We start from the raw sequence: 15,553 nt of genomic DNA, 5'->3' as shown, positions 1-15,553 counted from the left end.
ATTGTTAATTCCAAGTGGACATTTAGGCCAAATTTGAAGAGATTTCCATCTCAAGGAATTCTTAATATATTACGTTAACAAGAATGGGACGGACGGACAACCCACAAACGTACTGCTTCCGGCCACGGCTGTCATCACCGCAGACACAGAAAAAAGCGCTGTATCAGAGACTAATAATAAAATAGACACAGATTTGAGACCGTTTCCTTGTTTGGACTTAGTTGAGTTGACCTTAGAAGCAGTTGTTGATTGTGATAATACTTTCAACATCATCACCCAGCCCCCAAAATATAAATATGTGCCTCAGAAAAGTGAATAACCAGGATTTAACTGTTTGTTTCACCTTTCACTTTTCTGTCCCTGTTAGTTTGGTGAAAATATTCCTTCAGCAGCACACACACACACACATACACACACACACACACACATACACAGCACGGTGCTCATTTGTATCCATTGTATTGTTGTCTTTTGTACCTCCGTAATTACCTTCAATTGTGTATTCAGCAACCAGCAAAGGTCGTCTAACAACTTGTGCGTCATGAGGGAACAAAGCCTATGAGAGCGCTCTATTGAGCAGCATTAGCGCTGTGATGTCACAGCCTGGCTCCCTCCAATATGTCGTTAAAGGATTTCTGCATGCCGTACTTATCTATGAGGCTGTATTTAAAGGATCACAGAGGGATGGGGTGTTTTAAAGTGCGATGTGGAGATCATATGCAGTCACTCACATGTTTGAAGGTGGTGTGAGGGGCAGCGTTAGCCCCCGTCTCCTCCATGTACTCCTCCCAATTAAACTCCGCCTCTTCCTCCATGGAGTCTGCATCTGAATGAATGAAATAATCCTTTAGTCGTCGCCGATATTATATATTTCATTTTTGGGATAGCAAACAGGTAGCGATTAAATGCACAGTCTCGATGCTTTGTGAATGTAGCTCATCTTTCCAGGACACAACAGGAAGTGATCAGTGTGTGTTTGTGTGCACGCCACTTTTACAAGTCGTCAAATGAAATGTCAGTAATGTTTCTGCTGAAGGTGAGAATTGTTCACTTTACCTGTGGGATACTGATACAGCTATTATGTGTCAGTTTTCTCTCTGTTGTATTTCTGTATGTGTGTGTGTTTGTGTTAAGTGTGTGAAGGCTGAGTGTGTGTGTTGTGTCTCTGGAGGCTCCTCAGTGTGAAGAGAGCAGGACTGAACCTGCTCTGGCTAATGAGATGTAGGAAGCTGATATTCGACAGAGTTTGTTTCAATAGATTGTAGATGCTCTGCTCCCTTCCTCTCATGCACACACACACTTGTTAACAAACAGAGCCTAACCCTTAGCACCCAACTGTGTCAAACATTACACCACTTACACACTCACTGCTGAAATTAACTCGATTTTCTTTTTATGACAGCAGTTCATCTGTTTATCTAGAATTCTGTTGATTCCTTTCCTCTGATTTGGCCTCATAGCGAATAAATTACAGAGCAAAAAGTAATTGCTAACAGCAATGTTTTAGACCATTATCTCTGGTCGATGTATGAAAATATGAAGGAAAACCAGGAGAGATGATAAGGCCTACAACCATTAAATATTTCACCCCACAAATGACTATTTAAATATGTCAATTACTCACCCTGTGTTACGCAGGATTTTGACGTAGAACCTACACCGTACCCTACTGTTTGTCGTAGCCTGACGTGCACCTCCGCAGAAATGTAACTACACGTTGCAGCGACGCAGACCTCCTGTCTGTTTCTGTAAGCTGAAACCATTTCCCTCAGTGGAAACAAAGCTTTTATTTACTTTAATTTCACAGATAAGAAACAATAAATTGTGAAGACAATAAAGCCTCCACAAAAATAGCATTGTAAGTCTTGTGTGTGATTTATCCTGGCTTCATATGAGAAGAAGAAAAGTCCGCTAGCTGCTAGGCTAATTTATACAATGTTAAATACCATAGGCTTGTGCTAATAACGTTAGCATGTTGTATTTGTTTGGAAAATGTGTTTAGTATAAGACAGTTGTTTTGTCAGTGAACCTTGTGAGTTGTAATGGAGCCGAATTTTGTAACGTTACCTTTGTTAAATGTTGCTGTTGTCCCTGGCTTCATATGAGAAGAAGAAAAGTCCGCTAGCTGCTAGGCTAATTTATACAATGGCAAATAGGCTTGTGCTAATAACGTTAGCATGTTGTATTTGTGGGGAAAATGTGTCCAGATAAAGACAAAGATACAGATAAAGTTTGTCTGTGAATGCTGCGAGTTATAGTGAAGCTGATTTGTGTACTTGTGTTTGAAACTGTCTCTATGAAGCTGTGTTTAATAAAGCTGACTCACAAGTATAGATCCTCCTTTATTGTGTGACTTTGCTAAATCCAAATTAACCCATTAAAACACCAAAGTCACACAATAACGCCAACAAAATAACCAACAGCTCCTGTGTTCAGCGAGATAAAATTACGCTTTTTGTCAATGGAGTCTGGCTTTGAAGGGAGTGCAGATCCATTTTTTTAATTTGGTTCCCTGTCATAAAGAAATGACTGTTTCAGAAGTACTGAGCATACAACTGGATAAATGAGACTTGAATTATACTGCACGAGTTGTGTGAGAGTTTGTAAATGGGTGTTTTGATATAGTTTTGCTGTTGTTAAACGTGGACCCCTATGACTTCAATTCATCAAGACTTTTATCAGTTTTTGGATTCTTCGTTCACCGTGGAGTGATGCAAATAAAACAAAGTTTTCTTCACAAAAGTAACATAACACAAGTTGAGTAACTGATATACAAATGATCATTTGAGGGGTGAACTATTCCTTTAAGTATCTATTGATATCTATTGATAGTTCTTTCACATTTTTGTCCATCAATATATAATAATACTTCCTCATGTCATGAAACTGACCCGGTCACATTTACAGCAGAGATAAAGCTTAACAGCCTCCTCACCTGTTTTCACCTCTTCTTCTTTCCCATTGGTTGGACAGTGTGACTTCACCGCAGTGAGGGCCAACGGCTGCTCCTTGGCGAGAGACTGCATCCTGCAACTCCACTTCCTGGTGAGCGTTTAACCTTTGACCTGAGGTGTGTCACTTATTCTTCACTGCATCTCTCACTTTCCTCGACAGCCCTGGAACAGAAAAGACACAGAGAGTTAATGTGCTGATCTGTCAGGTCATTTCCAAACTGCCCGTCCCTTCACAGCACCATAACAAAGACTGAAACTAAAGAGCAGTGGTGGAGGAAGTATTCAGATCTTTTACTTATGTGAAAGTTCTAATACCACACTGTGAAGATACTTCACTACAAGTCAAAGTCCTAAATACAAGACGGTTCTTGACAAGTTTATTTAGCTTAAGAAGTAGGAGAATTTTCTCAGCACATAAAGGAACACTTCATCTTTCAGTTTATCACAAACAACATCAGCACATCTGGAGATACGTGGTTTTCACTGGACAGGAAGAGAATTAAAAGTTGTAATCTGAAAAGTAACTGAAGCTGTCGACAAATGTAGTGCAGTAAAAGTATAATATTTCTTCTGGTTTATTGGATTATGTCTAAAGGTACAAAAATTAATTGATTCAGCAAGTGCTTATTATTGCTTTGTTTTATCTGTAACTATTTACCTATTATTTTTGTAAGGGTGAATTTTTTTTTATTTTTAATTTCAATTATTTAATTTGTGTATTTCCTTCTTGCCAAATCCTTTTTTATTTATTTACCTATACATATACATAAATACCTATATACCTATACCCTTTTTTTTTTCATTTATTTATATTCTTTATTAGTCTCGCTCACCAGACCTTTCTCAAGAAAAGAAAGGTCTGGCTGGGCCGACTCTCACTTTAAGATTGGAGAAAAAAAATGCCCCAGCTGCTTGTATTTCTTTCAACCAATCACAATCGTTCTGGGCGGTGCCACAGCAACGGTGCGCTTGCAAAAATATTGCCGGGGGGAAACAGGTTTTGGTGTAACACGCCCACAAAAATATTGCCTACAGGACACGAACCATGGCAGAAAAATGGCTACATCCCTGCAAGATCAAACACTGCAAAAGTTAGTGAAGGACGTGTTGAAAACTGCAACCGGAGGTGGTAGGGCGGGACTTCAGTGGGTGGCTCATTCCGCCTAACGAGAGGCTGATCTATGCAGTGAACTTCCGCCCACTCACACTAATTTTTTATTAATCCCTGAGGGGAAATTTAATTTTTTCACTCTGTTGTCATATATACAACAGATCCATTTGAATGTTTTGTTACTTTACCTTCAAAGAAAAGGAAAATAAAAATGATATGGAACTACAATATGATGTAAGAACTGTGCTCCAATTTTGTTCTAAATAAAATTTTAAAAAAAAAAATACAATATTTACCACTGAGATAAAGTACAAGTAAAAAGTTATGCAACTTTTTACTTGTACTTTATCTCAGTGGTAAATATTGTATTAGCAAGTGTAATAGCAAGCACTCAACTAAGGTACCTCAAACTGCTACATAAGTTCAGTACTGAAGGGCAAAAGATCTTAACTCCATTATCCAAAAAATACTTTTGTTCATTTCTAGAATAATCAGTGGCTGCTCTGTCACTTGGGACAAATATCCTGTGTTGTTTTTTGTTAAAAATAGTGAGTTGTCTTTGCCTTAACTAGAAAAGTTCTGAAAATCAAGGCAAAATCCTGCAACTTAACTTAAGGTTCTTTGGCTGTGTTTTGTTGCGTTGAGAATGGTTTGTTTACCCAAGAATGAGGTAACTCTTTTTGCAACTTGCAACATTAAGAGATTGGAAAACTAATATTGTAAGGTTTGATTTGGTTTTGATTCAATATAAATATTAGTTTACCCAATCTGATATAAATTGGTAATGGACCATCAAAAGACAATCAAAGTCAGAGAGGTTTAAAAAAAAAAACACTACAGACTTAACTTGAGTTGAGAGTTTTGCCGGTCTGGTCTGGTCCAGTGTGCGCTCTTAAAACGGTTTGAGAAAAAGGTAAAGTAGCCTACATCAGCAGCATCACTGCACTAAATCCACCTTGTATTGCACAGGTAATAACGACAGTTTCCTACAGTCTATGCACAATTTACAGCCCAGCCAAGGCCTACAACATGACGAACATCAAACTTCAGTAGAGGTGAGAGTGGCACATATTGAGTTAAGCCCTGTTTCCACTAATTACATTCGGTATGGTACCTTTGGAACCAACAGTAACCCTTCAGACATGGTACCTAGACCCTAGTGTTTCCACCACAAACAGTCCTCTTAAATGTGGGCGGGTTGTTGTCACTCACTGCTCCGTCCAGCACTCACTGTATTTCCTCCTTTATCAGTCTGCACTTTCTTTCTCGTCCACAGAACGAGGCTGCACGCCGACATTTTCAGAACAAAATAGAACAGGCTGCAGTGAGAGTCTCTCTCCATGGGATATTTAAAAATAGCAGCTTTGTGCATTTAGTCCTTCTCAGGCAAGCTCAGGGGTTTAGTGTTGCTGGAGCCCACAGGAACGACACTTTCTGACGCTGTTTTTTCTCCGTGTGAGGATTAGAATATATGCGGTTCACATAACCTGGTCAAAATTAATATATATAAACGCTTGAAGATCCACTCATTACTAATTTTATAGTTACAGTTTACTAATAAAACTCTCCACAGTATGAACAGTGGTTACATGAGCCTCAAAACCAGACACAACTCAGCCCAGAGCAGAGTGACCGTCCTCTACTGACCAATCAGACTGCAGTGTTCACAGCTCCACCTTTTAGTACCAGATCTGTGTGCTAGGTACCCCAACAGAGGGGGGACCAAACATGGGAATGGTACGGAACGGCTCCATTGGTACATCCACAACTTTTCACAGTGGAAACAGAAAAAAAGCGAACTGAACTGAACCGCACTGCTCGGTGGAAACGGGGCTTTTGTTTACTAGAAAGTATGTGTGTTTTTTGGGGTGACGAGATGAGGTTTAAAGCCAACAAAAGATGTGTCCTAACTGGCTGCAGATCTGAGCTGAACCTTTGTCCCTTGTCGCTGCAACGGACAAGGAATGTCTGATTGATTGCGCTGAAATGACTTATCTAAAAAAAACAAAATGACACAATACCAAAACAAGGTGGCAGTTAGCTGGAGGTAGATTGACAGGAAGCTGTTTAAAAATTTCTACACCGACCCAACCCTGCTTACTCTGATCAACAACAAGTGAGAGATCAGATGGAGGTTAACACCTTTTGCCTCAGCATGACCCTGCATTGCTTTGCATTAAATACAAATGCAGAGTAGCTTAACTGCAGAATAAGGGTCAAAGATCAAGTCTGAGCTTAAGATTTTAACGACGATAAAAGGCTGTGTTGAAGAAAACAGAGAATCGCCACATTTCTGATGTCATGCAGCTTTTTCTTAGTTCTACACGCCGATGAATTAAGGTCTTTTGCCTTTGTGAGTAAATGTACTTAGATACACGTCACAGCTGCTAGAGACAATTCATAAAAGCTTTGCATTTGCTGCACCCACTGTTTGTTAAGAATTTCTTCGGAAAATGATCTGGCAGACAGGAAATGATGCAGGTTGCATGTCCAGTTTCTCCAGAAAACACACAAGAAGTGGGTGATAAGCACAAACAGCGAAAGAGAACAATGCTGCCTCTAACTTCACCAAGAGAAATTCCACTGAAAAGACAGCTGGTCTCGGGGGAAGTCCAGATTAAAAAAAACCAGTGCAGTAATAAGCACTTAGCAGCCCGTGCTGAGGCAGAGTGTAAGAAAAGAAACAAAACAGAGATCTTGCAGTTTTCCAAGCTCAAACTAATTTTCAGCATCATTAAAGCCGAGCGGAAAGCCTGTGATTGTGTTTAATTGGCGACCAAACTCTGCCTCTGCTTCACCCTGCACTCTGTAATATCAGGTTATGTATTTTGTCTGCCGGCAGCCAGATTTTGCATGCCGCAGCAAAACTGCATCAGATAACCAATCAGATTCAAACAGAGTAGAAAAACTGGAATGACACGAGCGAGACAACAGGCAGGCAAATTAGTGCAACTTGAAAATATTAATTTAGGCAACTGTGGAGAGAGAATAATGCTCCATTATCACAGAGAGACAATAATAAATTGAATGATGACACTGAAGCTTAAAAGAGAGAAATGACCATAAACATGTATTTACACCAGAGGGACTTGAGCTGTTTAATGTTGGGCTGTAATCACCATGATGTATTAAACACACTCACTTTCACTAATGAGGCCATTAGTTAAGCTCATTAATGCGTCAATTAGCAAATGTTTCTTCATTAAAACTGGTCTTGAAATAACATAAAGGTAATCGTCTATTAGTGTGAACTCTCCTGATTTTTCCTTTGCCACAGTCGCCTTTATGTTCCCTTGTTTTCTTTCAAGTGCAGTTCCGACGTTTACGGAGTCGTCATTTTGAAAGCAGCGTCCGCTCCCGCTGATCAAAACTAACTTTGAACTCTGATTAATTACTGTGAAGCAAACGTAAGACGTGATCAATCAATCAGTCACCCGCTGAGATGAATCAGACAGACTGTGATGCGTCTCGTCTTGTTAACAGTGTAGTTACACGATGACAGTTTAAACAGTCGATCCACTATGTGATATTTACTGTACTGAAATATGGTTTTCTTCTTTTCTTTATAGTTATTGAACACCTTCTGACCTGTTCGTAAGTATTTTGTATTCTGTTTGTAAGTATTTTTGGTATTTTTTTTATTTAACAGCAGACAGTGGAGAGGAGACAGAAAAGAGGAATGACATCAAACCAGGGGTGCTGAAATTGGGGTTGCAACTAACTAATATTTTCATTATCGATTAATCTGAAGATTATTTTCTCAGTTGACTGATTACTCGTTTGCAGGGTGGCCACAGGTCCTTAAAAAAGAATTCAACTGTTCTTAAAAGGCCTGAAGAAATATGAAATTGTCTTAAATTAAATTGGAAGGATCTTCAAAGTTGTCTAGTCTCATCATGTATTTTTTGCAAATATTTGCAGAGAACATCAAGTCTCTCCTGTAGTGAAATTCACATGAAATTGTACCTACTTTTGTTGTGATTTATTCTATTTATTCAACCCTTATTTAACCAGGAAGTCCCATTGAGATTGAAAATCTCTTTTACAAGACAGACCCGGCCGAGGTAGCAGCCAATCAAAACACAATAAAATGCAACAAATACAACATGTAACACAAAAATCCACAATAAAACAGCAACTACTCAAATATAGCGGCCTTCCAAGAAAAACAAGCACATGTCTCTGTCACCACATTCTTCATGATGCCCTTAAATTCATCAGTGGATGAATCTGCCAGTGATGGGCCACTGGCAGGTGCAGACATAAAAGACAATGCTTTTCAAGATGTATACATTTGCTACTTCAACTTAGGTTACATGTAAAACCAGCTGTATATAGTTTTTATGTAACATTTTTGTCTCCCTGAGACAATCTTGACAATAACAACAAGCAAGAAAAAAACTGAGCTATTTCGACAGATTAAAGTCACATAATCAAAGCGTCATCTTATTGGCCTGTCATGTTGGCAGAAACCTTCATTTCGGTCTGATACTGATGCGTCATTTTAAAGCCTTTATCTGCCAATACCGATGACATGCCGATATTATAGTGCCTTCGCAGCAGTTAGGCACAGAGAATTACATCAATGTTATATTACCTTATTGTTCACTTGGAACTGACATCAATGCGCATCTTTTTTGGCATCTATTTCAATCACAATTTTGGTCAGAAAATTAAAGTGTTGTTAAAAGGTCTTTAAAAGTCTGAAAATGGTGAAAATCTTTCCAAAAGTCCTTGCTGACATCATCAAATGCCTTGTTTTTTCCAATAGAGGGAATCACCTTGTTGTTTACAAATACTAATGGGTAGAAAGCCAGCAGAGTTTAGCTATATATATATATAAAATCACATTTTTCACGTCACTATATCACTGTTTAGACTAATCTGATGTTTGTAAAGTCTATAAACACAATGACTGAACAAACATTATTATTTCTGTGTGCACGTTTTGTAATTAATAACATCATTATTGTAGATTAGCTGTTAGCCGTTAGCAGTGTCTGTAATAACTCAGTAACTCAATAAACGGTCCGTGAAAAAAATATTTTTTCCAGCGGATATCCTAGTTACATCATGATTGAGCTAGCAAAGCAGTTTTGTGTTGCTATGTGTGGTATTTATTCAGTTTTGGGAAATCACGACGTCTAAAAAGCATCAGTGGCTGCAGCTGACAGGGACAGCTAACACTAGCAGCAAAGCTAACATCAGGACGTCATCTGTTAAAAGCCTCCTGTTGTCGGATACGACATGAAACTACTCCAGTTAGCTCAATCATGTTGTAACTAAGATATCCGCTGGAAAAAATCCACAGAAATAGTAATGTTTGTTCAATCATTGTGTTTATAGGCTTAACAAACATCAGATTACTCTCAACGGTGATATAGTGACGTGAAAAATGTGATATATATATATATATATATATATATATATATATATATATATATATATATATATAGCTAAACTCTGCTGGTTTTCCACCCCAAAGTATTTGTAAACAACAAGGCGATTCCCTCTATTACCAGTCCAACACCCAAAGATATTCAATTTACAAGCAAATCCTCACATTAAAGAAGCTGCAACCACAGAAGTTTAACTTACAAACTGGCTTATTGATCATCAAAATAGTTCCTGCTTCATTTTCTATCAGTCAGTGAATCATCTGAATCATTTAAGTGGAAAAAGAAGCAGAGTGTATGTCACTGATCTCAACCAGCGGGCCACCAGATGCCTCAGCCCTCTATATCTGTGTCTACTCAACGCACTCCTCGTACAGTATCATTAAACAGAGTGTCCACAGGTCCTTAAAAAACTCTACTCTAATTGTCTTAAATTCAGATTCAGTGGGTTTTAAATTTTTTCGGTCACATTACCGTGAAAATGTCTCCAGCCTGACAGACCCAATGACTGATTACAATTATTTGACAGATTGAAAAATTTGTATCTCTCTGAATATTGCAATAATAAATAGCATAAATGTGAGATGTGTGATGGGATTTTGTTTTCTTTCTACATTAAACACATTAAACTTAAACTCACCCAGCTGTTATTTTCCCTTACTGTTCATTTTAAACTGATATCAGTGTGTTAAATTGAAAAGGTTGCAGGTTTGGTCTTAAATTTCATATAAGGTGGAATTAAAAAGGCCTTAAAAAGTCTTAAATTTCACTTATATCTGTAGACACCCTGTTAAAGTTTTAAAAATAAGCTTTACAAAAATCAAGACGGCACATGGAAACTTAATACCTCAACCTGTGTAAAGGTACATTCCAGAAAAGATATATTATAAAGGGGGAAAACAGCAGATTTCAAGTCTAAAACTGTTTCATTTCTAAATAATCAGCACAAAAATAATATAATAATAATAAAAATAATCATCTTCACAACAACAAACCCTGTGTGTCACTTGCCTGGTGGTTGTCCTACAGTAGGTCATGCGGTAACATGATCAATGACTCACTCCCCGACTTGCACCCACTTTCATCAACATGACAATAAACACTGAGGCACGCTGCCTCGTCACACAGAGATCCCCCAGTCAAGCTGAAAACAACTCCAGGATCAGGTTGTCGCTCTCAAATCAATATCCAAAGGAGCAGAAAATATCCTTATCCTGTGACTGGGCACACCACGCATCCTAAGATGTTCCCAGGGAGGAAAATCAAAAAACAGAAATAAGATGAAAAATGTGAGAATCCAACAATCCTCTTTATGAAAATAGACCGAAGCCCCGCGTCCAAAAGAACCCTTGAAAATCCTGAGGAAATGAAAACACACAGACAATGCTCAAGCTGCCGTCAGAGCCGAGTGTATTTACAGAACTGTGAGGCTGTGACAGTCTCCACAACCGGCCGCATCCCCCCTCCCTCACCAGCACCACAACCACACACGCCCCTGACGTCCCACAGTGGCTCCGGCAAACATCAATTGCATAAACAACAAGCTGAGCTGATTTGGCTCACATGACTCCGTTCGCTGCCCTTCTCTCCCCCTCCTCACAGACCATTTCTTGCCCAAGAGCCCTACAATCTCCTGCGGCATTGACACATCGCTGTCGTCAGCATGCAGCCCTCGACAAAACTCATTAAAGTGCACTCAAACACTGCTATCAAATAGTGCAAGGAGCAGCTCACAGCGGCTCTTCAACCTGGTTTTTCCCCTTAAAAAGCCCCTTAAGCGGCTGTTTCTCCCCCGACACTGTGACAGTTAAGACATTCAGCATCTGCTCGCTTCAACACTTCAGTTAAGCTATTTGAAGACAGACTTTAAAACCCAAGATGGCGTGTATTTATAGTTACACCGAGCAGAAGTTGGTGTTGAAACAATAAGTCATTTAGAAGGAAATTAACGAACAAGTTATTTATCAAGCAAAAATGGCAAAAACATTAATTATTTGCTGCTTTTTTCTGTTTTATATCATCGTTAATTAAATATATATTTAGGTTTTTGGACTGTTGATCACATAAGACGATCAATTTGAAGACATCACACCAGGGCAAGGGCGTCCATGTGGGGGGCACCAGAACATTTTGCGCATCAAACACTTATTTTCCTGCATTCTGGTGCTTTTTCTGCAGCAGTGTGTGGTGTAAATGTCCTTAAAAATTGTCAAAGTGCTCTACTACTTCCATGTTTTTATTCGGGGAGACAAATGCACGTGTTGTAAATTTCGAGGGGGAGGTTTCCTCTGCGTCCTCTCCAAAATCTACACCTATGCTGTGGGGACATTTTTCACCATTTCCTGACATTTTATACACAAAACATGTGCTCAGTACTTCCCAAACACATGCATTTTCACACAAAAAAACCCTTAGTAATGGAGTCTGGCTTTGAAGAGAGAATAGATAAGTTTCACTTTCAAGTCAGTTTCAGTCGAAAAGTGTTAGCAAGAGTACATGTGTTTGGGCAACACATTCTCACTCCGACCTCGTCACATACTGACGTTTGGTCATGGACTTTCTACGTCCAGATACAACGTCCAAGGTACCCTGGGTGTGTTGGTTGTTGACGTTCTGGGACACTATGTTCAGTTCTGCCTCAAAATAAACGCACTACATCAGTACAACACCACAAATTGACGTTTTTTTACCTTCAACAACAAACACACGTGGTTAGGTTTAGGGAAAAAGAACAGGGTTTGACACCGTTCTCTTCGGTGAAAGTCGGTGTTTGTTGGACCCATCCACCACCCCTCCGGCCTGCCCCAGTTGGACTTTCGCCACCTAAACTTTCGTCCTTGTCGCACCGAGTTTCCCCCTGACGCCGGCGGGCACAGTTAAACCATAAGGGCAACTGGCTGTGTATCGTGCCGCAATAAAGGAGGCCTTTTTCCGTTGGTTTCTGACTCCAGATTTCGATGACTTCGGAGTGAGACCGGGCTCATTTGGAAAGCACTGAGCATACGACTAAGTTATAAGAGAGTTGGATTATACTGCAGGAGTCGTGTGATAGTTTGTAAACTGATGTTTTGATATAGTTTTGCTGTTAAACACATCCCCAATTGATCAATCAATCAATCCATATGTTTTTTGCTTTCCATGGACGCATGGAGTCTTCTTCATGAATCCAAGGTAACACAGCATCACGAACTGATTAACAGATGGTCATTTTGTGTGTTAAGTATTCCTTTAAAACCCCAGATGCCATGTTTTGATAGTGACGTTAATTATCAAGTATAAATGGCCAGTCATTAACTGGCTCCTGCTCTTTTTATGTGACTTGCAGCTTTTTCCTGTTTTATCTCATCGTAAATTAGGGCTGCATCTTACTTTAATTGTCAGTGTCGATTATTTTCTTGATCAATCAATTAGTTGTTTGGTCTTGTAGCGACGTTAAGTTAATTTTTTAAGGCCAATTTTATTTCTCTTGGTGGTTTTTTATGTTGACAATTGTATTGTATGTGATATGTTTTATGTACAGCACCTTGTAACTCGTTTTTGAAAGGTGCTATATAAGTAAAAGTTATTATTATTATTATTATTATTATTATTATTATTATTATCAATGGAAAAAGCTGCTAAGAGGCTGAGTAGGCTCCTAACTGTGACTCGTTCAAAGAAATTCATACCGAAGTCCAAAGATGTGTTTTAAGGTGGTTTATCAAATAGGGCTGCAACGATTAGTCAACTAATCAATGACTAATCGATTAAATAATCGGTGACTATTTTAGTCGTCGACTAATTGGTATTGTTCATTTTTCATAGAAAAGTACTATAAAAGTACCCAAAATACAGTACAGCTTCTTACGTCCAGATACTGGCAGCTTTACACACTCTCCCATGACGGTGAACTGAAACCCTTTGGCGTGAGTACAGACCAACATTTTTCAACATTTTAACACATTTTTCGATAAAATGATCAGTCGACTAATCGAAGAAATAATCGACAGAGTAGTCGACAATGAAAATAATCGTTAGTTGCAGCCCCATTATCAAACAAACAACTACGATACAGCAAAACGAGATTACACGAAATATTAAGTGAAGTGATATCACCGTTGACAGAAAATACGGGAGCCAAAAACTCATCCTCTTTGTCTAAGAGCTGCCAGACCAGTATATGAACAGGTATCACAACATGAAAACCACACCTCTGTGAAAGTAACCATAAGAATGTGCACAGCTTGCACAAATAATAAACAGCAGAGGTTAAATACATATTCTGGCTCCCACAGGTCTATAACACATCAGAAAATGGTGATAACTGTCGATCAGTGTTTCCCAAAGCCCAAGATATCGTCCTCAAATGTCTTGTTTTGTCTATAACCCAAAGATATTCAGTTTTCCGTCATAGAAACCAGTAAATATATCCGTTCAAGAAGCTAAGAGTCAGTGACTTTTGACATTTTTTTCATAAAAATATGGACAGATTATGAGACAGTGGGCACCTGAGCACAGACATGAGGAAGGTGTCACCACCTCTCCTGCACTGAGGCAAGACTTTATTAGTTGTTCAGCTTCTTTTTGTAGCAGTTATGCATCTCTGTTACTTTCTGTCTGTTGTTTTTGTGTCTGCGGTTGTTTTGCCTCTTTTTTCAGTCATTGTGAGTCTCTTTGTTGTTGCCTTCCATCTCTTTGAAGTAATTTTACCTCTCTTTGTAGTCATTTTGAGTCCCTTTGTGGTCGTTTAGAATCTATTTGCTGCTGTTTTGTTTCATTTTGAGTGAGCTGCTTTTCATCTCATTGAAGTCATTTTGAATCTCTTTGTCGTCATTACGAGTGAGTTTGAAGGTGCTTTGCCTCTCTAGTGATTTTGAGTCCCTTTTTTGTCATTTAGAATCTATTTGCAGTTGTTTTGCATCTCTTTGTTGTTGTTTTGTCTCTTATTGATCTTTTTTGTCTCTTTGTAGTCGTTTTTAGGGCTGCAACTAACGATTATTTTCATTGTCGACTAACCTGTCGATTTTCTTCGATTAGTTGACTAATCATTTTATCGAAAAATGTGTTAAAATGTCAAAAAATGTCGGTCTGTCTCTCCCAAACCCCAAAATTATGTCATCTAATGTCTTGTGTCGTACTCACGCCAAAGGGTTTTAGTTCACCGTCATGGGAGAGTGTGTAAAGCTGCCAATATTCGAACATAAGAAGCTACAATAAGAGTATTTTAGGGTACTTTTATAGTACTTTTCTATGAAAAATGACTCAAACCGATTAGTCGACAACTAAAATAGTCACTGATTATTTTAATAGTCGATTAGTCATCGATTACTCGACTAATTGTTGCAGCCCTAGTCATTTTATGTTTCTTTGTGGTCATTTTGAGTCTCCTCCTGGGGCCTCATTTATACAACAGTGCGAAGGATCCATACTAAAAATGTACATACAGACAAAAGCCAAAAAACGGTATGCGCCAGAAAATATTTAACAATTTCCACAATCAGGCTTCCACCTCTCTGTTACCTTCTGTCTGTAGTTTTTTGCGTCTGCGGTTGTTTTGCCCCTTTTTTTAGTCATTTTGAGTCTCTTTGTAGTTGCTGTCCGTCTCTTTGAAGTTGCTTTCTGTCTTATTAAAGTCATTTTGAATCTTGTTGTAGCCATTATGAGTGAGTTATAGGTGCTTTGCGTCTCTTTGTAGTCATTTTGAGTCTCTTTGTTGTCATTTAGAATCTATTTGCAGCTGTTTTGCATCTCTTTGTAGTTGTTTTTGTGCCTCTAAATTATCTTTTTGTCTCTTTGTAGTTGTTTTATGTTTCTTTGTGGCCATTTTGAGTCTCCTCCTGGGATCTCATTTGTACAACAGTGCGTAGGATCCATACTAAAAATATACATACAGACAAAAGCCAAAAACGGTGTACACCAAAAAATATTTGACTGTTCCTACAATCAGTTTCACCTCACAATCTACGTCGCCGATTTCCTCTCTCCAAAATGTTCGTAAGCATGGGTCAAAGTTTCTCCCATAAGATCTGTTTATTAAGATCACAGCTTTTGCATGGGAAGTGGCGTACACCTCTTTCAGGCCTTGTTTTGTGCGTCGCAATGTTTATAAATGA

The 15,553-nt window shown here is 38.8% G+C and overlaps 1 protein-coding gene across 3 annotated transcripts in view; it reads right to left on the bottom strand.

Annotated features, from left to right (window-relative positions):
* sfmbt2 (Scm like with four mbt domains 2) overlaps nucleotides 1-15,553 on the bottom strand; it is a 94,404-nt gene that overhangs the window by 74,208 nt on the left and 4,643 nt on the right. For 2 of the 3 annotated variants that reach the window (XM_078165396.1, XM_078165398.1), the window contains exons 2-3: nucleotides 2,936-3,116; nucleotides 732-826 (exon numbers count right to left, since the gene is read on the bottom strand). In XM_078165396.1, coding sequence (XP_078021522.1) covers nucleotides 732-826; nucleotides 2,936-3,026 — 186 coding nt within the window. In that variant the 5' untranslated portion in view covers nucleotides 3,027-3,116. Of the gene's footprint in view, nucleotides 1-731; nucleotides 827-2,935; nucleotides 3,117-10,472; nucleotides 10,604-15,553 lie in introns of those variants that run through there. The other variant, XM_078165397.1, reaches the window with a different exon arrangement.

This window comes from Epinephelus lanceolatus, chromosome 23 (assembly GCF_041903045.1).
Source record: "Epinephelus lanceolatus isolate andai-2023 chromosome 23, ASM4190304v1, whole genome shotgun sequence".
Lineage (NCBI taxonomy): Eukaryota > Metazoa > Chordata > Actinopteri > Perciformes > Serranidae > Epinephelus > Epinephelus lanceolatus.
The sequence above is the reverse complement of the archived record's forward strand: the minus strand, read 5'-3'. Positions and strand labels throughout refer to the sequence as shown.